Below are 27,500 nucleotides of genomic sequence, written 5' to 3'. Positions count from 1 at the left end.
CGCAGACATTCAGGAGTTTTATGAGCTGACGGTGTTTGAGAATCAAACCGGAGGTCGAGCACTCACACCAGGACTGGTGAGTGAGTGTGTGTGTGTGTGTGTGTGTGTGTGTGTGTGTGTGTGAGTGAATCATAGCTGAAGCTTGTATTGTTATAATGTCTTGAACTCATTATCAACTACTTATCTACATACTAATTATCAACAAAAGTCCAACGGATGTAAAAATGCTTTTGTTAAAGGAACACTCCACTTTCAAAAAAAAAAAATAGGCTCATTTTCTAAGTCCCTTAGAGTTAAACAGTTGAGTTTTACCGATTTTGAATCCATTCAGCCGATCTCTGGCGGTAGCATTTTTAGCATAGCTTAGCCTACATCATGGAATCGGATTAGACCATTAGCATCGCGCTCAAAAATGACCAAAGACTTCACTATATTCCCCTATTAAAACTTGACTCTTCTGTAGTTAATTCTGCTCATTCTGCTAATGGTCTAATCCGATTCCATGATGTATGCTAAGCTATGCTAAAAGTGCTACCGCCAGATACAGAGATCGGCTAAATGGGTTCAAAAAGGGCAAAACTCAGCAGAAGGACTAGCCGAGTTAAGGCTGCTCTCGCCGGGGTTGATGAGTGCTGAGCTCCGCTGATCGCCTGATCCTCAATGGGTTAACGCGGCGCGAATATCCGCCAAAGTTCAGATTTTTCAACTTGAGCGATTCGCGTGTTTCGCGCGGTGCGCGCGAATCTCGCGTTCAAAACACTCAATTCGGTTGATCATTGCCGCCTCATTCGCGCGAATCGCGCCGCAGAATGCCTATTCGCGTCTCTGCATTGACTTGACATGTAAATCACTCGCGCGAATTGCGTCATTCGCGTGCTGTGTGAACGCAGCATAATGGGCTTAGAAAATAAGACCTATTTTCCAAAAAAGTGGAGTGTTTAGTTAAAATTACTGTTTAAACTTTTGCATAACTACATTTTGCAAAACCATAACTATAACAAAACTGAAATGATAACTCTAGCGGTTAACTCTGTATTGCGTCGCTAGATGCGATGGGAGAACTCCTGTTCCTATGATTACTGTGGATTATAGAATAACAGTGAAAATACTCAAGCCTGACCAATGGCTGAGCAGCAGAGATGCACGAACCTATGGGGAGAAAGTGGGCGGAGCCACCCCTCAATATAAGTGGTTATCCTGCCACACAGAACCTAAACTCCAAAACGCAGCAGCTCGAGTTCTTACTAGAACCAGGCCTGCCGTGGTCATCCTCAGCTCGAGTCAGAATATGAGTCTGATGCTCATTGGGCTGTGATTATGGGGTGTTTCAACCCAACCAGAAAAGACCTCGATTGGACAGACCGACAACCAATCAGAGCAGCGGAGCGACGCATAACGTTATAAATGTCAACAGAACTCAACTGCACTGTGTTGCCAAGTCTGCGGTTTTCCCGCCGATTCTTTTCCATGTCCGCGGGTTGAGGCGACCTCAATTATGGGATATATTGACCCAGGAATGCCAATTTTAGCAGCAAACTTGCCAAAATAACACACATTTTACCCTAACCCTAACGCCGCATTCACACGGGGCGTAGGCGTTAACGGTTGACGGGGGGCGTGGCTGAAGCTGGGTGCTGACGCGATCGTCATAGTGACAACAGCCAATCACATTAACTTGCTACTTGGACCAAAACACAACACAAAAAAGCGCCTTTTTATGACCGCTAGTCTGTGAGACGAAATGGATGCCGATTTGGTTGTGTGTGTGAGTGCGATTGCCCGTGTAGTTGTTGTCAGTGCACTGCACAGACGCTTGAAGCTGTTGAGTATATTAAGTAAGGGCTAATGTCCACCCAGCCGGATGTTATCGCAGAATAAACCCCTCCAGAGTGATCAGGACCCCGAGGCGAAGCGGAGCGTCACTCTGAAGGGGTTTATTCTGAGATAACAACCGGCTGGGTGGACATTATCCCGCTTATTACACGCCTACTAGTCTCAAATAAATCGCACACTAAATATTGTCTTGAGATTAAATATTTTATTAGCTCTTACGCAAAGCTTCCGCGAAGAAGAACAGATCCAGACTGCGTTAAGCCTTTATCTATTGCTGCTAAATGTTGAGAATGAATGCTGAAAGGGTTAGTTCAGCCAAAGATGAACCCAAGCCTCTGATTTACTCACCCTCAGGTCATTATAGGTGTTTATGACATTCTTCTGTCAGACAAATACAATCAGAGTTATATTTAAAAAGTCCAGGCTAACGTTAATCCCAGTGTAACAGAGGCCAGCTAGTAGTAGTTGCTGCCCCAGTAAACCTCACTCCTCTGACCTCAAGAGATGCTCTAGCGACTGACGCTAGGGGTTGCAGCCTTTAGCCTCCTTGTTAGAGCGTCCGACGCTCATGCCGGCGGACCCGGGTTCGAGTCCCGGTCCGAACAGTTGGGGTTACACCAGCAGTAGTTGGAGCTGTTTCTGAAGTCCATTAAATGCAGCTGTCCGTCAAATAACGTGCTCCACACGACTCCGATGGGTTAATAGAGCCGTCTGATTCCAATCGATGCGTTTGTGTCAGAAAAATATCCATATTTAAAACTTTATAAAGGAAACCCGCCTTGAAGTCTTCCATTGTAACCCACGGCAGTTTAAGCCACAAGATGGCGCCAGCGTTAAGCACAGAAGTAGAACCGGTCAAGATAACTCGCAGTACCCGGATGAGCGGTGTGTGTTATCTGGGAATAACACACCGCTGGAATGCGTGATTGACCAATCAGAATCAAATATTTCACAGAGCCGTGTAACAAATCCTGAAAAAGCGCCGACAGCGGGAAGAATATCACGTACTGGCCCGGGAGCTGCGTCTGGATGGTTCACGGAGCAGTAATGAACGCAATTGGCTAGCATCTGCTGTAGGATATTTGCATACGGCGATCTGATTGGATGACGCCTGCGCTGGCGCTTGAAAAGTTGTGAAATCTTCAACTTCTGCCGCTTGCAACGCGAGTGAAGCGCCGCAACGGAACCCATTTCAGTTCGGCAACGGATGATGTCACCCATTCAAAGTAAATGGGAAGCGTTGACGCCTATGCCCCGTGTGAATGCGGCGTAACCCTGTCTGCACGCGCGCTCCGCTGCTCTGATTAGTTGTCGGTCTGTCCAATCGAAGTCTTTCCCGGTTGGGTTGAAACACGCCCCATAATCACAGCCCAATGAGCATCAGACTCATATTCTGACTCGAGCTGAGGATGACCACGGCAGGGTAATCTGTCTGTTCCCCGAATTAATAAATAAAAACATCAAATCCATTCGACAGTTAAAACCTCATTAATGTCCAACAAATAAACAACAGATATAATACGGATGAACAATTGATAAAGCTCGGGTTGCTGAATATTCGATCCCTTTCGCCAAAAGCGCTTATTGTCAATGATATGATTATAGATCATAACTTAGATGTGCTGTGTTTGACAGAAACCTGGCTAAAACCTGATGATTTCATTACTTTAAATGAGTGCACCCCCCGAGATTATTGTTATAAACATGAGCCACGTCTGAAAGGTAAAGGGGGAGGTGTTGCTGTAATTTATAATAATATCTTCAGTATTACTCAGAAGTCTAGTTTCAAATATAATTCCTTTGAAGTTTAATTTGACGACCGCCATCTCCGTAGTGAACGCGCCTATAGAGAGAAATGCACATCATGGATTACACAATCAGAGAGTAGCCTATTTCTTTTCGTTTTAAATTGTTAAAAGACATTTGAAGTTTCTTAAGATCCATTTCATGTCTGTGAGGCGTACGCTGAGTTTGGTTAAATTAGGATGAGATGCGCTCCAGTTCACGAGCAATGCGAGTGGCCGCGAGGGCGCCGTCATGATTAGGGCATGCAGTAAAATATGCAGCGGAGAGCGATTCACACAGACAGCGTTCGTCTCGCGCGGCTGAGCCTCTCCCGGCAGAGAGTTCAAGCGTCTGTGGACTCGTTCCTTCAGCTCTGGCCATCTTGCTTTCAGTCCGCGATCAGCTTTTTTGTTTTCTTCATTACAGTTAAAGTAACGTCTGCTTTTCTCTAGTCATTCACAAGTTTCTCACTTCAAACTTTCTTTCTTCTGATCCGTTATGCACAGCGCGCGCGGCTCCCGCTCTGCTTCTGCCCTAATGCGACTTTTAGTCCAGTGCGACGTGTGTTATTTTCCTCTTCATGACGCATTTTTTGACTGATGCGACTCATACTCCGGAGCGACTTATAACCTGAAAAATGCGGTAAGCTCTGCATTGCAATACTTGCATTTTGCCCCGTCACTCTCATTTTTAAAGTGCTCCCACGCTTTCTTTGCCCGCTTCATGTTAGACACTAAGCTGGTCATGACATCTTCTTGTGGATATTACAAATGTCTGGGAGCGCTCTGGCGGTCTCTAGTGGTGCAAACATATATTACAACTAAATTCAAAGTACGTCATTGACGCCACTTAACCGAGCAAAATGTTTCACTCGGTTACGCAATTTTTAACGGTTAATCGGTTAACCATGGACACCCCTACTCTGGAGGTTGACATCACATGGCCTAAGCGCCGCCATTTTGGGGAGCGCTAGAGCGGCTGTTGCATTGGTATCTATAACATACACCAGATAAAATGATAAATCCCGTCTGACATTTGTGTTGGCTACTGTCTACAGGCCACCAGGGCACAATACCTCCTGGTTCTAGTAAGAACTCGAGCTGCTGCGGTTTGGACTAGCTGGAGTTTGTTTATTAAGCGAGCAGGGCAACCACCCAGTAGAGCATTACAATAATCTATCAATCAATCTATCTATCTATCTATCTATCTATCTATCTATCTATCTATCTATCTATCTATCTATCTATCTATCTATCTATCTATCCATCCATCCATCCATCCATCCATCCATCCATCCATCCATCCATCCATCCATCCATCCATCTATCTATCAAAATGTTTGGTCTGGAAACTCTCCATTGACGGCTCAATCCGAGGGGCGGATAAACGGTTGTCTTTCAAACTCCCTCTGCACGCGATAGGATAGCGCTACACCAACCAGAGCAACGAAGGTGAAGCAGAGCTCGCTGACAGATTAAACATTCGCCGTATCCGGTCGGCTAAACTCCGAACACATCTTCCCTTCTTCAGAATGACTTCAGTGCCGTTCTTTGTTCTTTTCTCAGAGAAAAGCTGAACTCAAGTCTTCCGGAGGCGCGGTCAAAGCTGATTCGAAAGACCGCCGCCGTTCGCCAGTTTCTGTGTTTACTAGAAGCACGCAAACGCAACTCGGCCGTCGTCATTATAGCCCCGCCCACCGACTCTATACACGATGTGATTGGCCCGACCAGAGTTTGGCGTTTACAGCTCAGAAGGGTATTGAGAGTTGCTAGACGACACTCGCGGGCAGATTAGATTTGCTGCCGCTAGGCTGCGTCTAGATTTCTAGGCTACCCTTTAACTATATCCATAACTAAGATGATTACCTTCATTTGTTCTTGTTTGCGAAGCGCTTTCACTCGGTCATACAGCGGAGAAAAGGCTGCCGCAACTTTACTTTCATGGAGACTTTAAACCTGAAATCCGGAGATAAATGGAGTGTCGTCTCTGGGTCCAAAAGCACTGCAGATGAAAGAGCCGTCAGTTCGTCCAATCTAGGCTTTAGGGTTTCAACTTTGACCCCGCGTGTCAAACAGTCTCTCGCAGTTTCCATGGCAACTGCTCTACAGTTGCCAGAGCAACAATAGTTCGCTGCCATGGCAACAGTAGTCACCCACCGCCTCAGTGTTTCCGCTCATGTTTTCACGCGCGCGTCGCTCTGTTGTTCGCGCGCGTGAGAGAGAGAGAGAGAGAGAGAGAGAGAGAGAGAGAGAGAGAGAGAGAGAGAGAGAGAGAGAGAGAGAGAGAGAGAGAGAGAGAGAGCGGCGGAGGGAGGGTGGGGGGGGACTCAGCGCGTCTGTCGCCCTTCAGTCCTGACATGGACTGCCTGTGTATAGTGACCACTAAGGTAAGACCGCTGCAGCCGCGCGTGCGTGTGTGTGTGTGTGTGTGTGTGTGTATGCATGCGCGCGCGCGATGTGTCTGAATACTGCAGCCTTCGCACGCGCCCGTGATCAGCGCCGCTGTCGTCTCGAGCTCCCATCTCATTTATACATTGTGTGTGTGTGTTTGTGTGTGTGTGTGTGTGTGTGTGTGTGTGTGTGTGTGTGTGTGTGTGTGTGTGTGTGTGTAACATACAGTGCAAACTGTTTCTACATTCTGAAGAACAAGCAGGTGTGTAAGCAGTTGAATGTGTGTGTGTCTTTAGTGTTACTGGTGATTTCCACCTGTGTATGTGTGTGTGTGTGTGTGTGAGAGAGAGAGAGAGAGAGAGAGAGAGAGAGAGAGAGAGAGAGAGAGAGTGTGTGTGTCTGAAAGTGTGTGATTGTGTGTTATTGTATGTGTATGTGTGTGTGTGAGAGAGTGTGTGATTGTGTGTTATTGTTTGTGTGTGTGTGTGTGTGTGTGTGTGTGTGTGTGTGTGTGTGTGTGTGTGTGTGTGTGAAAGCGAGAGAGAGAGAAAGTATATGTTAGTTTGTGTGTGTGTGTGTGTGAGAGAGAGAGAGAGAGAGAGAGAGAGAGAGACAGAGTTTGTGTGTGTGTGTATGATGGGTAAGTTTAGGGGCAGTGTGTGTGTGTGTGTGTGTGTGTGTGATGGGTAAGTTTAGGGGCAGTGTGTGTGTGTGTGTGTGTGTGATGGGTAAGTTTAGGGGCAGTGTGTGTGTGTGTTTAGGGGCAGTGTGTGTGTGTGTGTGTGTGTGTGTGTGATGGGTAAGTTTAGGGGCAGTGTGTGTGTGTGTGTGTGTGTGTGTGTGTGTGTGTGTGTGTGTGTGTGTGTGTGTGTGTGTGTGTGTGTGTGTGTGTGTGATGGGTAAGTTTAGGGGCAGTGTGTGTGTGTGTGTGTGTGTGTGTGTGTGTGTGTGTGTGTGTGTGCGTTTAAGTTTGTTTTATCAGAGTCCACAGATATTCTATTGATATTTGATAACGGTCGACAGCCAATCACAGTCCATCCTGCTTTAGAGAGGTACAGTAATGGCCACTGTAGTTGTTGTTGTGAAGTGTGAAGGAGCTGTAAAGGGCCGAACATTCACCTCTAGAGTTCTGAAGTAAGTCCCAGCCCTGACTCTAATTATCCAGATCATTCTCATGAGTAGATCTCTAGCTGTGAGGAGCTTCATGTGTCTTCATGGGAAACGCTCCTGAGTCGGTACGGTTGGGAAATGGTCATTTTTGGGTGCGCTGTCCCTTTAAGATAACTGGTTATAATATTGGCTGTGTCCGAAGGCTGAGACAAGCTTCCTTTGTGGAGTCCGAATCCAATGAGATGCTTGGGTTCACATCTGCTGCTCACTTTGTGCATCTGTTTTTATTTAAAGCGGTGGTTCTGTGTGTTTTTCTAGGCTTGGTTGTGTTTATGGGGCGCAGTATAATGCCTTAATACTTCTTTTTTAAAAGTGCTGTATTTTTCTTCTATCCTCCCTTTATTCCACACCGCTGTCTGTGCTTTGAACGGCTCGTCTGCTTCCTGCTTCTCTGAAGCCCCTCCCTCCGAAAAACACAATGGTCTTAGATTGGTCAGATGGCCAAATGTAGTTTCCTGTATTTTGATTGGCTGAAGCACTGGTTAAGGCCACGCCCCTTCCCATTACAGGCAGAAGTCATATCTGCGGAGACTATTGAGGGTTTATGATGTCACCAACCCAGGAAGAAGCTCGTTGTAGTCCAAACCGGCCATTTTTGTAGGCAATAAACTGCCGTAACTTTAAAAGACAATATCTCCGTTTGCAGTGAACTTTCAGCGCTGTAACTTTGCAGAGACTGTTAATGCTCAAGCAGCGACATTACACACTAACTAAAGTTACACAAGTCAAATCGCATGCAACCACACCTTTAATTTCCAGCAAGACATTAGTAATGTAGTGAAATGTAGGCTTGTTTTCAGCAAAGCTCTCTCTCTGGTTAGTTGTAGCTCATTCGATGATGTGGTGTCATTTCTAAATCACACAGGTCCCTAAATAAAACTAATCCTGTGCGAGTAGGGCTTAAAGGAGTACTTCAGCGCTGGGAAGATGAATCTGTATTTAATCTGGGTCATTAATGTAGTAGAAATGTGAAAATATTTTTGAATTTGGTGCTTTCTAGACTGAGAAAAGACAGAAAATTTATTTTTGTCTCATGAGGAAGAAAGACTGCAATTCCCAGAATGCTTCGCTGCCCTGTGAGGCCACGCCCACAGCCACCGCTACTGGATTACTGATCACTTTCCCACCGCGACCGCGATCATCTTCATAAGATCAGTTCAGTTAGAGAACAGACACTACTATTACAAACTGAAGGTGTGTGTTCAATATAATGTGAGTGAGCCGCTGAGGGAGTGTCACAAACGCAGCAGGAGTCCGCGCTCGTGGCTGTCGTTCTCAGCGCGTGTTCAGTCTGCCGTGTTTTCAGTTCATGCCTTTGAAAGCTTAACTTTCATAGGAATTAGTTTGAGAAGTTAAAACACTTACATTGCTTTAAACATGAATGCCTGAGGCTGAGCTGCGAGCCGAGCTGTGAGTGTGATCTCCATCCCCACGCACGAGTTGAAAACATGAGGAAATGGCTCCCTCTGCTGGCTGGAGTCTTTAGCCTCTGGGCAAACATTCCTCCAGTGGGCAAATTGATGATTTTTGCTTCACGGGAGGAATTTTTCCAGAAATAAAATGCATAAATCTCTTGTCTCAGGGAGATATGATGGGTTCACAATCATTTGAATATACTCCAGTTTTCTACTGATACAAAGCCATATGCTAATCGCTGAAGATACCCGTTAAAGCAGCACTAGGTAACTTTTCAACCTTCATAATATATTTTCAAGACTCTTGTGATGATACATCGACTTACAATAGGTTGAATGACACGTCTGCCATAGCCTGATCTGCTGCTGCTCATATTGCTGCTAATGTTATTGCTGCTGTTGTGATTGCTGCTTCTGCTGTTATAGCTGCTGCTGCTGCTGTTATAGCTGCTGCTTCTGCTGTTATAGCTGCTGCTTCTGCTGTTATAGCTGCTGCTGCTGCTGCTGCTGTTATAGCTGCTGCTGCTGCGGTTATATCTGCTGCTGTTATAGCTGCTGCTGCTGCTGTTATAGCTGCTGCTGTTATAGCTGCTGCTGCTGTTGTTGCTGCTGCTGCTGCTGTTATTGCTGCTGCTGCTGCTGTTATAGCTCCTGCTGCTGTTATTGCTGCTGCTGCGGTTGCTGCTGCTCTTATTGCGGCTGCTGTTATTGCTGTTGCTGCTGTTATTGCTGCTGCTGTTATTGTTGCTGCTGCTGTTATTGCTGCTGCTGCTGTTATTGCTGCTGCTGATGCTGCTGTTATAGCTGCTGCTTCTGCTGTTATAGCTGCTGCTGCTGCTGTTATAGCTGCTGCTGCTGCGGTTATAGCTGCTGCTTCTGCTGTTATAGCTGCTGCTATAGCTGCTGCTGCGGTTATATCTGCTGCTGTTATAGCTGCTGCTGCTGCTGCTGCTGCTGTTATAGCTGCTGCTGCTGCTGTTGTTATAGCTGCTGCTGTTATAGCTGCTGCTGCTGCTGTTATAGCTGCTGCTGCTGTTGTTATAGCTGCTGATGCTGTTATAGCTGCTGCTGCTGCTGTTGTTGCTGCTGCTGCTGCTGTTGTTGCTGCTGCTGTTATTGCTGCTGCTGCTGTTATAGCTCCTGCTGCTGCGGTTGCTGCTGCTCTTATTGCTGCTGCTGTTATTGCTGTTATAGCTGCTGCTGTTATTGTTGCTGCTGTTATTGCTGCTGCTGTTATTGCTGTTATAGCTGCTGCTGTTATTGTTGCTGCTGTTATTGCTGCTGCTGTTATTGCTGCTGCTGTTATTGCTGCTGCTGTTATTGCTGCTGCTGCTGCTGTTATTGCTGCTGCTGTTGCTGCTGCTGCTGTTATCGCTGCTGCTATTATTGCTGCTGCTGTTGCTGCTGCTGCTGTTATCGCTGCTGCTGTTATTGCTGCTGCTGCTGCTGTTATTGCTGCTGCTGTTGCTGCTGCTGCTGTTATCGCTGCTGCTGTTATTGCTGCTGCTGCTGCTGTTATTGCTGCTGCTGTTATTGCTCCTGCTGTTGCTGTTGCTGCTGTTATTGCTGCTGCTGTTATTGCTGCTGCAGCTGCTGTTATTGCTGCTGCTGTTATTGCTGCTGCTGCTGCTGTTATTGCTCCTGTTGTTGCTGCTGCTGCTGTTATTGCTGCTGCTGCTGTTATTGCTGCTGCTGCTGTTATTGCTGCTGCTGTTGCTGCTGTTATTGCTGCTGCTGCTGCTGTTATTGCTCCTGCTGTTGCTGCTGCTGCTGTTATTGCTGCTGCTGCTGTTATCGCTGCTGCTGTTATAGCTCCTGCTGCTGTTGTTGCTGCTGTTATTGCTGCTGCTGCTGTTATCGCTGCTGCTATTATAGCTCCTGCTGCTGTTGTTGCTGCTGTTATTGCTGCTGCTGCTGTTATCGCTGCTGCTGTTATAGCTCCTGCTGCTGTTGTTGCTGCTGTTATTGCTGCTGCTGCTGTTATCGCTGCTGCTGTTGTTGCTGCTGTTATTGCTGCTGCTGCTGTTGTTGCTGCTGTTATTGCTGCTGCTGCTGTTATCGCTGCTGCTGCTGTTGTTGCTGCTGTTATTGCTCCTGCTGCTGTTGTTGCTGCTGTTATTGCTGCTGCTGCTGTTATCGCTGCTGCTGTTATAGCTCCTGCTGCTGCTGTTGTTGCTGCTGTTATTGCTGCTGCTGCTGTTATCGCTGCTGCTGTTATAGCTGCTGCTGCTGCTGCTTTGATCAGCTTTAAGTAAGATATGTAGTCCAGTCGCATTGTGAATTTACAGAGGTGATTAAATCACCAAATTTTGCATGGTGTTTTCTTAGGGCCTATAGTGTAATTTTGGCCTAGGAGCCTACAAGAAAAAAACTTTGTAATGTCATATTAGAAGAATATCATTATGAATTAAAACATTTAGTAAAACAGGAGTAATATGTTCAGAAATGGAAGTTTTGGTAATAAATCGAGCAGCTGCATTTTCCACCAAATATAATTAATGAAGAGATTTGGAAGGAAACCCATAAAACAAGACCTTACATTAAATTAACAGTGTACAAAAATACAAGAGGCTAACATTCTCAAGATCAATATAATATGTGTAGCCTCATCAACACGTCAAGTCTCTGACATAGACTACAGTGTTTATTAATAGCATATATTTCTATTCATATATTAAATCTCAATTTAATTTACAAAGATATCCTAATAAAGTTTTTAGCTTAACTATAGAAGAGAAGAGTTGTATGTGCCGCACTCGCAAATTAATGCAAGCACCTTGAAGATTTTCAATCTGCCTGAATTGCACGACATTAGCAAGAAATTAGGGTTTCAGAGGTGTCTTTCTGGCAAATAATACACAGAGCCCAGTTCAGCTCCATGTTGGAGTTTCAGAAACTAATGTTATGTAACCATAAAAGAACAAACGAATCAAGACATTCTGACCTGCAACAATTGGAAACCAAAATAACTGAAAGTACATCTAGTAATGTACTGTTACACACAAATAAGATTTAATGTGATCAGCCTAACATAAAATTAATGGCCAAACTATGAACTAAGTACAAACCCGATTCCAAAAAGAGTCACTGTACAAATTGTGAGTAAAACCAGAATGCAATGATGTGGAAGATTCAAATGTCAATATTTTATTCAGAACACAACATAGATGACATATCAAATGTTTAAACTGAGAAAATGTGTCATTTTAAGGAAAAATAAGTTGATTTTATATTTCATGGCATCAACACATCTCATAAGTTGTGCCGTGGCCGTGTTTCCCGCTGTGTGTCATCCCCTCTTCTTTTTATATCAGTCTGCAAACGTCTGGGGACTGAGACGAGCTGCTCAAGTTTAGGAATAGGAATGTTGGCCCATTCTTGTCTAACACAGGCTTCTAGCTGCTCAACTGTCTCAGGTCTTCTTTATCGCATCTTCCTCTTTATGATGCGCCAAATGTTTTCTAATGGTGAAAGATCTGGACTGCAGGCTGGCCATTTCAGTGCCGGATCCTTCTTCTGCTTCTTCTTCATGATGTTGTAATTGATGCAGTGTGTGGTCTGGCATTGTCATGTTGGAGAATGCAAGGTCTTCCCTGAAGGAGACGCCGTCTGGATGGAGCAGATGTTGCTCTAGAACTTGGATAGACCTTCAGCATTGATGGCCTTTCCAGATGTGTAAGCTGCCCATGCCACACACACTCATGAACCCCAGACCATCAGAGATCAGCTTCTGAACTGAGCGCTGAGAACAGCTTGGGGTGTCCTTGTCCTCTTTAGTCCGGATGGCGTCCCAGTTTTCCAAAAAGAACTCTAACTTTTGATTCGTCTGACCCCAGAACAGTTTTCCACTTTGCCACAGTCCATTTTAAACGAGCCTTGGCCCAGAGCAAACGCCTGCGCTTCTGGATCATGTTTAGATATGGCTTCTTCTTTGACCTGTAGAGTTTTAGCCGGCGACAGCGAATGGCACGGTGGATTGTGTTCACCAATGTTTTCTGGAAGTATTCCTGAGCCCATGTTGTGATGTCCATTACAGTATCATTCCTGTGTGTGATGCAGTGCCGTCTAAGGGCTGAAGATCATGGCCATCCAGTTTGGTTTTGACCCTTGACCCTTACGCACAGAGATTGGTCCAGATTCTCTGAATCTCGGGATGATATTATGCTCTGTAGATGAAAATAACTCCTTTCTGATTGTAATAGGAAAAAATAAGCCCATTAGCTCATTTGCATATTCAAATTATTTTTTCAAAGAAACTTTTAATATAAGATGCTTTACTTTTCATGTAGACCTTCATTGTGTAAAGTTTTATTGTGGTAGAAGCAAAGGAAAAAATTATGCCTATGCGGGTGTAATTTGGGTAGGCTTTATTCGATTAGTGTATTGCTCATTTGCTATACACTTTAGTATGCTGTTCTGAGCACCTCATAGAAAAGATTATTTTACAATTAGTTTTATTTTTGGCTCCAAAATGAGTAACTTTGCCTGGACTCCGAGGCTGACATCCTTTAGGATCAGGATCCGCTGTTTTAAAGGTGGATTGGCTATTTCTGCATTTGTGTCACTAAGTAGAACAAATATGCTAATCGAAACATGTTTCCTGATCACTCCATTCACACACTTCATTGGTCAGATAAACAGATAGCTCCGCCCCCAAATTCACACGATTGGCTGAGTCAGAAGTTGGCATGCTGCTCAATCAAACAGATGAATGTGGTGAGAACACAGGACTAATTAGTGCTGCGGAGTTTGGCCCAAATCCTGCCGTCTCACGCACACACACACACACACACACACACACACACACACACTCACACACACTCACATTCATAAATCTGAAGAACGTCATTTGTTTCTCTTTCATCTTTATTTCTGTTTTGCTGGTGATGTCAGTTGCTATGCAACCATGCTATCAGAGCCAGTTTCCATGACGACCAGACTAGCATCGTGCAATGAATGAGAGAGTGAGCGTGGGAAACACACACACACACGCACACGCACGCACGCACGCACGCACGCACACACACAAACACACTTGAGTGAGTTCATGATGGACTTTATATTCAGATTCAGGTGATTTTCTGAGGTGTTTTTGCTTTCAGGAATATTATTATTAGTGAAACAGATTAACAGATTGATGCTGCTGTTTGTGTGTGTGTGTGTGTGTGTGTGTGTGTGTGTACAGTATGCATGAATGCAGTGTGTTGAGAGTCTAATTGGTGTATCGTCTCTCTTTGATGACATCATCAAGCTCTGCAGTGGGTGCTGAGTGGAATACTGAGCATCTGTGTGTCGCCCCTGTGTGTGTGTGTCTTTGTGTGTGTGTGTGTGTGTGTCTTTGTGTGTGTGTGTGTGTGTGTGTTTGTGTCTTTGTGTGTGTGTCTTTGTGTGTGTGTGTGTGTGTGTATGTCTTTGTGGTTGTGTGTGTGTGTGTGTGTGTGCTTGTTTTTGTGGCATATGAGGACACAAGTGTGTATAATGCCATGGGTATGACACAGGTATTACAGGAGAGGGTGAAATATGAGGACATTACCCATGGACCCACTTTACAAAAGTGTGTGTGTGTGTGTGTGTGATGGGTAGGCTTAGGTGTGTGTGTGTGTGTGTGTGTGTGAGATGGGTAGGTTCAGGGGCAGTGTAAGGGGATATTAAATACGGTTTGTACAGTATAAAAACCATTACACCTATGGAATGTCCCCATATGTCACAAAAACAAATGTGTGTGTGTGTGTGTGTGTAAAGTCAGTGTTTTATAACATGCAGAAAGTCTGTAACTGTATAAGCGTTCACTATATCCAGCGGACGACATGAGCGCTGCAGTTTTGTCGCCTGTCTCTTTAAATGCTGGAGCTGTTTGAAGGACTGATTCTGATTGGCTGTAAATGTTTTGTGCCGTTATCGTTAAAGCTGCGGTGTCGACTTCGCTATTCTCAGTAAACTCAGACTCTCTCCTTGGTCTCTGCAGAAGTACCGTTACCATGACGAGGAGACTCCGCCCCTGCAGCATAGCCCCGCCCACCTGACCACAGGAAAGTCCGCAGAGATGCTGCACCTCGGTGACGCCGGCCACGCCCCCATCGACGGTATCCACGGTTACACCCCCCAGATGCATATGTCACCTGCCAAGGTAAGAGTGTGTTGAGCTGGGGTGTGATTGGTCCTCAAGTGACCTACGGATTTTCATAATGTTAAATCAATTAGGGTTACTTCAGCCATAAGTGTAAATTGTGTGATGAATTCCTCCTGTGGTTGGCCAGCCGTCAGACCTCCGCTCATCTTCACACACAGATGAAGATATTAGTGTTGAAATCCGATGGCTCAGAAAGGCCTTCATTGACACCAATGTCATTTCCTCTCTCAAGACCCATAAAGGCACTAAAGACGTCGTTACAAAGCCCATCTCACTACAGCGGCTCTACAATCATTGATGAAGAGGCCAGAATAGAGTTAGTGCGCAAAAAACACTAAATAACGAATTATATAGTGATGGCCGATTTCAGAACAAAGCTTCAAACCGTTATGAGTCAGTGAATCGATTGATGATTCGAACCGTTATGAGTCAGTGAATCGATTCATGATTCGAACCGCTATGAGTCAGTGAATCGATTCATGATTTGAACAGTTATGAGTCAGTGAATCGATTCATGATTCAAACCATTATGAGTCAGTGAATTGATTCATGATTTGGACCGTTATGAGTCAGTGAAATGATTCATGATTCAAACCGTTATGAGTCAGTGAATCGATTCATGATTCGAACCGTTATGAGTCAGTGAATCGATTCATGATTTGAACCGTTATGAGTCAGTGAATCGATTCATGATTCGAACCATTATGATTCAGTGAATCGATTCATGATTCAAACCGTTATGAGTCAGTGAATCGATTCATGATTCGAACCATTATGATTCAGTGAATCGATTCATGATTCAAACCGTTATGAGTCAGTGAATCAATTCATGATTCGGATCGCCCAATTCGATTCACTAACCCAAACTAACCCTTTGAGAGTGTTTAGATAGTTGCGCTGGCACAAGCATGATATAATTGGCTGAACAAAGTCCCGATATCTGCGGTAGGAACATAGACTGTAGATGAATATGGCCATAGTGTCCGTGACGTCACCCATAGGATCCGACGAGCCGTTCTGAAGCGTAAAGTAGAGTCGAGCCGTCGCCATCTTGCAAGCGCCTCATCGCAAGATAACAGAAAATGTGCAAAGAGGCGGAGCTTAAGGGATGTGAGCAGAGCTTATTGGACACAGTGACTATAGACGGCGGATAAATGGCTATCCACCTGTCACATAAAGTAACCACGCCCTTAATTATGCAGAACTTTAAGGCTGTGTGTCCACCAAAGCGTTTTTTCACGCTGCTGGCTGGCGTTTCAAATGTTTTCAATAAAAGTGCCGTGTTTTTAGAACGCCTGGAGCGCACCGAGGCACTGAGCGAGTATTTCACGCTCAAGCGCTGAGCGTTCAGCTTTTTTAACTGTTCGCCGAGAGTTGAGGAATGTTCAACTTTGAGGAAAACGCAGCGCTCATCACTGTCACTCTTCACTCAGCTGTCCAATCACAGTGGAGGAGGGCCGGGGCTAATACAACAGACCAACTGCCACATCCTGCGTGTCGTCAACTGATGACGGCAAGCAATAATAACGGAATACAATGATTTAAAGAGCCAGAGCAAATACTTTACATTGTATTTGTAATTTTATATAGAATCAATACGGAAACAAACAACCTGTGAAGTTAGTAACCCTTCCGCGGATTTTCCGTATCGTAACGAGTGTTAACTGAAGAACATTACATGCACCTTACATGGCTGACACCGCCGTCGGTGTATGAATGGGTGAATGTGAGGCAAGATGAAAAGCGCTTTGGATGGCCATAGGGTCTGTTAAAAGCGCTATATAAATGCAGTCCATTTACCAAGAGAAAAAAAAATGCTGCCTGCCAAAACGCTCTCAAGCGCTCACAGTGTGTCCAGGCTTGGGTGGACACACGGCCTCAAGGCCTGTTCACACCGGGACGATTTTCACGCGCGTTTATCGCCGACGTTTAACGGCTCGTGACTAAGGCCCCGTCCACACGAAGCCAGCGCTTTCCCAATCCGATCTTTTTTTCCCCCTCGTTTCAAGAAATATCTGCGTCCACACGAGATTACCGAAACTGACTAAAAACGATGTAGTTTGCATGCCAGGCCAGTGTGTGGCGCTGTAATTCTGCCACAGAAATACACTAAAAGCGGAGAAGAAGAGTTGTGGCTAGCAGGGGTATAGCAGTGGTCGGAGGTGAGGCAAAATCTCACGATAAAATAACAATAAATACATTTGCTCCTTAACAGATGTGTTTTATTAACGCCTACACCGACCCCGACCCTAAACATACCCTTACAATAACGCAGATACGGTCATTAAATGAGGCGATATTGATGTGCCAGTGCCCGTAGTTGTATCCCTAAACTCTTCACCATGCTGGACGTAGTGTGATGACATCACCGTTTCAGAAAATATACGGATTCGCCGTACACACGAAGACGGAAGATGATCGTTTTCAGATTTATCCACTTTGGGACCCGGTTTCGGAAAATATCGGATTCATGCTTCATAACGCCGGATCCGTGTGGACGAAACGCTGATTCGGTACAAAATGTATACGTATATAGCTAAACGCGTCTCCGTGTGGTAATTCACCCCCTATCAGTCGTCATGAAGGGCAAAATTAGCCGTATAGACCAAAACCACAGTTAGTCTCAGACTGTAAATGTGTTTTATTCTGCTGTAAAGTTGGGCATTTTAACATGAGACTCAATGAGATTCTGCTCCTTCTGGAGCCGCTCTAGTGGCCAGACGAGGAATTACAGTTTACATTACTACAGTATCGGCTTCTGGAGCCGCTCTAGTGGCCAGTGGAGGAATTACAGTTTACATTACTACAGTATCGGCTTCTGGAGCCGCTCTAGTGGCCAGAGGAGGAATTACAGTTTACATTACTACAGTATCGGCTTCAGGAGCGGCTCTAGTGGCCAGAGGAGGAACTGCAGTTTACATTACTACAGTATCGGCTTCAGGAGCGGCTCTAGTGGCCAGAGGAGGAACTGCAGTTTACATTACTACAGTATCGGCTTCAGGAGCGGCTCTAGTGGCCAGAGGAGGAACTGCAGTTTACATTACTACAGTATCGGCTTTTGGAGCCGCTCTAGTGGCCAGACGAGGAACTGCAGTTTACATTACTACAGTATCGGCTTCTGGAGCCACTCTAGTGGCCAGAGGAGGAACTGCAGTTTACATTACTACAGTATCGGCTTTTGGAGCCGCTCTAGTGGCCAGACGAGGAACTGCAGTTTACATTACTACAGTATCGGCTTCTGGAGCCACTCTAGTGGCCAGACGAGGAACTGCAGTTTACATTACTACAGTATCGGCTTCTGGAGCCACTCTAGTGGCCAGAGGAGGAACTGCAGTTTACATTACTACAGTATCGGCTTTTGGAGCCGCTCTAGTGGCCAGACGAGGAACTGCAGTTTACATTACTTCAGTATCGGCTTCTGGAGCCGCTCTAGTGGCCAGAGGAGGAACTGCAGCTTACATTACTTCAGTATCGGCTTCTGGAGCCGCTCTAGTGGCCAGACGAGGATCTGCAGTTTACATTACTACAGTATCGGCTTCTGGAGCCGCTCTAGTGACCAGTGGAGGAACTGCAGTTTACATTACTACAGTATCGGCTTCTGGAGCCGCTCTAGTGGCCAGACGAGGAACTGCAGTTTACATTACTACAGTATCGGCTTCTGGAGCCGCTCTAGTGGCCAGTGGAGGAACTGCAGTTTACGTTACTTCAGTATCGGCTTCTGGAGCCGCTCTAGTGGCCAGTGGAGGAACTGCGGTTTACATTACTACAGTATCGGCTTCTGGAGCCGCTCTAGTGGCCAGTGGAGGAACTGCAGTTTACATTACTACAGTATCGGCTTCTGGAGCCGCTCTAGTGGCCAGTGGAGTAACTGCAGTTTACATTACTACAGTATCGGCTTCTGGAGCCGCTCTAGTGGCCAGTGGAGGAACTGCAGGTTACATTACTACAGTATCGGCTTCTGGAGCCGCTCTAGTGGCCAGTGGAGTAACTGCAGTTTACATTACTTCAGTATCGGCTTCTGGATCACTGGATCACGGGAGGAGTCGCTTTAGTTTGACACGCGATCCGAATCATGAATCGACTCACTGACTCATAACGGTCCAAATCATGAATCGATTCACTGACTCATAATGGTCCGAATCATGAATCGATTCACTGACTCATAACGGTCCGAATCATGAATCGATTCACTGACTCATAACGGTTCGAATCATGAATCGATTCACTGACTCATAACGGTTCGAAGCTTTGTTCTGAAATCGGCCATCACTATATAAGTCGTTATTTAGTGTTTTTTGCGCACTAACTCTATTCTGGCCTCTTCATCAATGATTGTAGAGCCGCTGTAGTGAGATGGGCTTTGTAACGACGTCTTTAGTGCCTTTATGGGTCTTGAGAGAGGAAATGACATTGGTGTCAATGAAGGCCTTTCTGAGCCATCGGATTTCAACACTAATATCTTCATCTGTGTGTGAAGATGAGCGGAGGTCTGACGGCTGGCCAACCACAGGAGGAATTCATCACACAGTTTACATTTATGGCTGAACTAACCCTTTAATAAAACTTGAGCTGATCTCCAAGCGTGGCTGAAGCGGTCTAGTCGATGAGCATCAGTGCTGTCGTTTAACCCATAGTTGAGTGAATATGACCCGTCTCTCTCTCTCTCTCTCAGACCCGTCTGTCCTCGTGTGTGTCTCGTCTCTCCAGTCTAACCCTCTGAATGATGTTTCATATTTCAGTCCAGTCTCAGTTGTTTTCTACCCGTCCTCTCCTGTAACTAGTCCTGCTGTTGTGTGTGTTGCAGCCAGTGTTGCTCCCCGGTGGCCATGCGCCGTACTACGCCACCTCCACTCTGGTAAGCTCATACTGCAGTCGTCTACATCAGCGGAGTCCCAGTGAAGCTTCCTTCATCACTGTATTTTAAACCCGTTTGTCAATAGACAATCAGGACCAGAGGTGGGCATTATGCAAATTAACTACAGTGTGTGTGAGAGCGGGACAAAGAGATACTGTTCAACCAATCAGGACCAGAGGCGGGCATTATGCAAATTAACTACAGTGTGTGTGAGAGCGGGGCAAAGAGATACTGTTCTACCAATCAGGACCAGAGGCGGGCATTATGCAAATTAACTACAGTGTGTGTGAGGGCGGGGCAAAGAGATACTGTTCAACCAATCAGGACCAGAGGCGGGCTTTATGCAAATTAAATACAGTGTGTGAGGGCGGGGCAAAGAGACACTGTTCAACCAATCAGGACCAGAGGTGGGCTTTATGCAAATTAAATACAGTGTGTGAGGGAGGGGCAAAGAGACACTGTTCAACCAATCAGGACCAGAGGCGGCATTATGCAAATTAACTACAGTGTGTGTGAGGGCGGGGAAAAGAAACACTGTTCAACCAATCAAGACCAGATGTGGGCTTTATGCAAATTAAATACAGTGTGTGAGGGCGGGGCAAAGAGACACTGTTCAACCAATCAGGACCAGAGGTGGGCTTTATGCAAATTAAATACAGTGTGTGAGGGAGGGGCAAAGAGACACTGTTCAACCAATCAGGACCAGAGGCGGCATTATGCAAATTAACTACAGTGTGTGTGAGGGCGGGGAAAAGAAACACTGTTCAACCAATCAAGACCAGATGTGGGCTTTATGCAAATTAAATACAGTGTGTGAGGGCGGGGCAAAGAGACACTGTTCAACCAATCAGGACCAGAGGCGGGCATTATGCAAATTAAATACAGTGTGTGAGGGTGGGGCAAAGAGACACTGTTCACCCAATCAGGACCAGAGGCGGGCATTATGCAAATTAAATACAGTGTGTGAGGGTGGGGCAAAGAGACACTGTTCACCCAATCAGGACCAGAGGCAGGCATTATGCAAATTACATACAGTGTGTGAGGGCGGGGCAAAGAGATGCTGTTCACCCAATCAGGACCAGAGGTGGGCAGTATGCAAATTAAATGCAGTGTGTGAGGGCGGGGCATAGAGACACTGTTCAACCAATCAAGACCAGAGGCAGGCATTATGCAAATTAAATACAGAGTGTGTATTTAAAAATTGTGACGGCTAGACGACTGGGTCAGAGCATCTCCAAAACTGCAGCTCTTGTGGGCTGTTCCCGGTCTGCAGTGGTCAGTATCTATCAAAAGTGCTCCAAGGAAGGACCAGTGGAGAACCGGCCACAGGGTCATGGGCGGCCAAGGCTCATTGATGACCGTGGGGAGCGAAGGCTGGCCCGTGGGGTCCGATCAAACAGACGAGCTACTGGAGCTCAAACTGCTCCAGAAGTTAATGCTGGTTCTGATAGAAAGCTGTCAGAATACACAGAGCAGCTCAGTTTGGGGCGTATAGCGTAGCGTTGGTCATAATGTTATAGCTGATCGGTGTGTATTGTCTGATGTATGTTTCAGAGGGAAGTGCGGCACTGTGTTCATTTACACGCGTGTGTTTTCCAGAGCGGCATGGACAAAACATGTCCTCTTCCCAAACGCATAAGGGCTGCTGCAGCTCTAATCTGATTGGCTGTGGTGACCTGCCTCTAAACATCAGATCTTTTCTCTGATTGGTTACGTTGCCTGTCAGTAAACCAGTGGGTGGCAGTTGGTTGGTTTAAGCTGGTGTGCAACTTAAAGGGATAGTTCAGCCAATAATGAGCCTGATGTTGATCTGCTGACCCCAGGGCATCATAGGTGTGTGTGTGTTTCTTCAGGAGAACACAAATGAAGATTTTTAACTCACCCGCTGCTGTGTGTCGGTCATATAATGATGTGAATGGAGAACAATTCTAGGAGAGCAAAACAAACAAACATGCTTAGACAACACACACACACACACACCCTGCTGCTCGTGACGACACACGATGTTGCCTGGAGCCTGGGGGTCAGTATATAAACATCAGGCTCATTATTGGCTGAACTATCCCTTTAAGACAGACGTTTGAACCACATGACCAGCTTGTCTCTCTCTCACACACACACACACACACACACACACACACACACACACACACACACACACACACACACACACACACACACACACACACACACACACACACACACACACACACACACACTCACACACACTGCCCCTAAACCTACCCATCACTCACACACACACACTGCCCCTAAACCTACCCTTCACACACACACACACTGCCCCTAAACCTACCCATCACTCACACACACACACACACACACACTGCCCCTAAACCTACCCATCACACACACACACACACACACACTGTCCCTAAACCTACCCATCACACACACACACACACACACACACACTGCCCCTAAACCTACCCATCACACACACACACTGCCCCTAAACCTACCCATCACTCACACACACACTGCCCCTAAACCTACCCATCACACACACACACACACACACACACACACACACACACACACACACACTGCCCCTAAACCTACCCATCACACACACACACACACACTGCCCCTAAACCTACCCATCACACACACACACACACTGCCCCTAAACCTACCCATCACACACACACACACACACACACACTGCCCCTAAACCTACCCATCACACACACACACACACACACACACTGCCCCTAAACCTACCCATCACACACACACACACACACACACACTGCCCCTAAACCTACCCATCACACACACACACACACACACACACACACTGCCCCTAAACCTACCCATCACACACACACACACACACACACACACACACACACACACACACACACACACACTGCCCCTAAACCTACCCATCACTCACACACACACACTGCCCCTAAACCTACCCATCACACACACACACATGCCCCTAAACCTACCCATCACTCACACACACACACACACACACACACACACACACACACACACACACACACACACACACACACACACACTGCCCCTAAACTTACCCATCACACACACACACACACACTGTCCCTAAACCTACCCATCACACACACACACACACACACACACACACTGCCCCTAAACCTACCCATCACTCACACACACACTGCCCCTAAACCTACCCATCACACACACACACACATACACACACACTGCCCCTAAACCTACCCATCACACACACACACACACTGCCCCTAAACCTACCCATCACTCACACACACACACTGCCCCTAAACCTACCCATCACTCACACACACACACTGCCCCTAAACCTACCCTTCACACACACACACACTGCCCCTAAACCTACCCATCACTCACACACACACACACACACACACACTGCCCCTAAACCTACCCATCACACACACACACACACACTGTCCCTAAACCTACCCATCACACACACACACACACACACACACACACTGCCCCTAAACCTACCCATCACACACACACACTGCCCCTAAACCTACCCATCACTCACACACACACTGCCCCTAAACCTACCCATCACACACACACACACACACACACACACTGCCCCTAAACCTACCCATCACACACACACACACACACTGCCCCTAAACCTACCCATCACACACACACACACACTGCCCCTAAACCTACCCATCACACACACACACACACACACACTGCCCCTAAACCTACCCATCACACACACACACACACTGCCCCTAAACCTACCCATCACACACACACACACACACACACACACACTGCCCCTAAACCTACCCATCACACACACACACACACACACACACACACACTGCCCCTAAACCTACCCATCACACACACACACACACACACTGCCCCTAAACCTACCCATCACACACACACACACACACACACACACACACACACACACACACACACACACACTGCCCCTAAACCTACCCATCACACACACACACACTGCCCCTAAACCTACCCATCACTCACACACACACTGCCCCTAAACCTACCCATCACACACACACACACACAGCCCCTAAACCTACCCATCACACACACACACACACACTGCCCCTAAACCTACCCATCACTCACACACACACACACTGCCCCTAAACCTACCCATCACACACACACACACTGCCCCTAAACCTACCCATCACTCACACACACACACACACACACACACACACACACACACACACTGCCCCTAAACTTACCCATCACACACACACACACACACTGTCCCTAAACCTACCCATCACACACACACACACACACACACACACACACACACACACACACACACACACACACACACACTGCCCCTAAACCTACCCATCACTCACACACACACTGCCCCTAAACCTACCCATCACACACACACACACACACACACACACTGCCCCTAAACCTACCCATCACACACACACACACACACACACTGTCCCTAAACCTACCCATCACACACACACACACACACACACACACACACACACACACACACACACACACACTGCCCCTAAACCTACCCATCACACACACACACACTGCCCCTAAACCTACCCATCACTCACACACACACTGCCCCTAAACCTACCCATCACACACACACACACACACACACACACACACACACACACACACACACACACACACACTGCCCCTAAACCTACCCATCACACACACACACACTGCCCCTAAACCTACCCATCACACACACACACACACACACACACACACACACACACACACTGCCCCTAAACCTACCCATCACACACACACACACACACACACACACTGCCCCTAAACCTACCCATCACACACACACACACACACACACACACACACACACACACACACACACACACACACACACACACACACACACACTGCCCCTAAACCTACCCATCACACACACACACACACACACTGCCCCTAAACCTACCCATCACACACACACACACACACTGCCCCTAAACCTACCCATCACACACACACACACACACTGCCCCTAAACCTACCCATCACACACACACACACACACACACACACACTGCCCCTAAACCTACCCATCACACACACACACACACACACACACACACACACTGCCCCTAAACCTACCCATCACACACACACACACACACACTGCCCCTAAACCTACCCATCACACACACACACACACACACACACACACACACACACACACACACACACACACACACACACACACACACACACTGCCCCTAAACCTACCCATCACTCACACACACACACTGCCCCTAAACCTACCCATCACACACACACACATGCCCCTAAACCTACCCATCACTCACACACACACACACACACACACACACACACACACACACACACACACACACACACACACACACACACACACACTGCCCCTAAACTTACCCATCACACACACACACACACACTGTCCCTAAACCTACCCATCACACACACACACACACACACACACACACTGCCCCTAAACCTACCCATCACTCACACACACACTGCCCCTAAACCTACCCATCACACACACACACACACACACACACACTGCCCCTAAACCTACCCATCACACACACACACACACTGCCCCTAAACCTACCCATCACTCACACACACACACTGCCCCTAAACCTACCCATCACTCACACACACACACTGCCCCTAAACCTACCCTTCACACACACACACACTGCCCCTAAACCTACCCATCACTCACACACACACACACACACACACACACACTGCCCCTAAACCTACCCATCACACACACACACACACACTGTCCCTAAACCTACCCATCACACACACACACACACACACACACACACTGCCCCTAAACCTACCCATCACACACACACACTGCCCCTAAACCTACCCATCACTCACACACACACTGCCCCTAAACCTACCCATCACACACACACACACACACACACACACACACTGCCCCTAAACCTACCCATCACACACACACACACACACTGCCCCTAAACCTACCCATCACACACACACACACACTGCCCCTAAACCTACCCATCACACACACACACACACACACACTGCCCCTAAACCTACCCATCACACACACACACACACTGCCCCTAAACCTACCCATCACACACACACACACACACACACACACTGTCCCCTAAACCTACCCATCACACACACACACACACACACACACACACACTGCCCCTAAACCTACCCATCACACACACACACACACACACTGCCCCTAAACCTACCCATCACACACACACACACACACACACACACACACACACACACACACACACACACACACACACACACACACACTGCCCCTAAACCTACCCATCACACACACACACACTGCCCCTAAACCTACCCATCACTCACACACACACTGCCCCTAAACCTACCCATCACACACACACACACACAGCCCCTAAACCTACCCATCACACACACACACACACACTGCCCCTAAACCTACCCATCACTCACACACACACACACTGCCCCTAAACCTACCCATCACACACACACACACTGCCCCTAAACCTACCCATCACTCACACACACACACACACACACACACACACACACACTGCCCCTAAACTTACCCATCACACACACACACACACACTGTCCCTAAACCTACCCATCACACCGACACACACACACACACACACACACACACACACACACACACACACACACTGCCCCTAAACCTACCCATCACTCACACACACACTGCCCCTAAACCTACCCATCACACACACACACACACACACACACACACTGCCCCTAAACCTACCCATCACACACACACACACACACACACTGCCCTAAACCTACCCATCACACACACACACACACACACACACACACACACACACACACACACACACACACTGCCCCTAAACCTACCCATCACACACACACACACTGCCCTAAACCTACCCATCACATCACACACACACTGCCCCTAAACCTACCCATCACACACACACACACACACACACACACACACACACACACACACACACAGCACACACACTGCCCCTAAACCTACCCATCACACACACACACACTGCCCCTAAACCTACCCATCACACACACACACACACACACACACACACACACACACACACACTGCCCCTAAACCTACCCATCACACACACACACACACACACACACACTGCCCCTAAACCTACCCATCACACACACACACACACACACACACACACACACACACACACACACACACACACACACACACACACTGCCCCTAAACCTACCCATCACTCACACACACACTGCCCCTAAACCTACCCATCACACACACACACACACACACACACACACACAGCACACACACACACTGCCCCTAAACCTACCCATCACACACACACACACACACACTGCCCCTAAACCTACCCATCACACACACACACACACACTGCCCCTAAACCTACCCATCACACACACACACACACACACTGCCCCTAAACCTACCCATCACACACACACGCACACACACACACACACTGCCCCTAAACCTACCCATCACACACACACACACACACACACACACACACACTGCCCCTAAACCTACCCATCACACACACACACACACACACTGCCCCTAAACCTACCCATCACACACACACACACACACACACACACACACTGCCCCCTAAACCTACCCATCACACACACACACACACACACACACACACACACACACCACACACACACAGGAAACATTCTGCATTTTTTACTTTCTCATAAAAACTCCTCCTGTGTGATTTATAAGCCTTTTGTAAAGTGGGGCCATGGGTAATGTCCTCATATTTCACCCTCTCCTGTAA

At 47.0% G+C, this 27,500-nt stretch overlaps 1 protein-coding gene across 3 annotated transcripts in view; it reads left to right on the top strand.

Moving 5' to 3' along the window:
* The window catches only part of dlg4b (discs, large homolog 4b (Drosophila)), a 74,868-nt gene that overhangs the window by 2,516 nt on the left and 44,852 nt on the right, over nucleotides 1-27,500 (top strand). For 2 of the 3 annotated variants that reach the window (XM_067445362.1, XM_067445361.1), the window contains exons 3-5: nucleotides 6-76; nucleotides 14,559-14,720; nucleotides 19,528-19,578. In XM_067445362.1, coding sequence (XP_067301463.1) covers nucleotides 6-76; nucleotides 14,559-14,720; nucleotides 19,528-19,578 — 284 coding nt within the window. Of the gene's footprint in view, nucleotides 1-5; nucleotides 77-5,890; nucleotides 6,005-14,558; nucleotides 14,721-19,527; nucleotides 19,579-27,500 lie in introns of those variants that run through there. The other variant, XM_067445363.1, reaches the window with a different exon arrangement.

Source organism: Pseudorasbora parva, chromosome 6, assembly GCF_024679245.1.
Source record: "Pseudorasbora parva isolate DD20220531a chromosome 6, ASM2467924v1, whole genome shotgun sequence".
Classification (NCBI taxonomy): domain Eukaryota; kingdom Metazoa; phylum Chordata; class Actinopteri; order Cypriniformes; family Gobionidae; genus Pseudorasbora; species Pseudorasbora parva.
The sequence above is the reverse complement of the archived record's forward strand: the minus strand, read 5'-3'. Positions and strand labels throughout refer to the sequence as shown.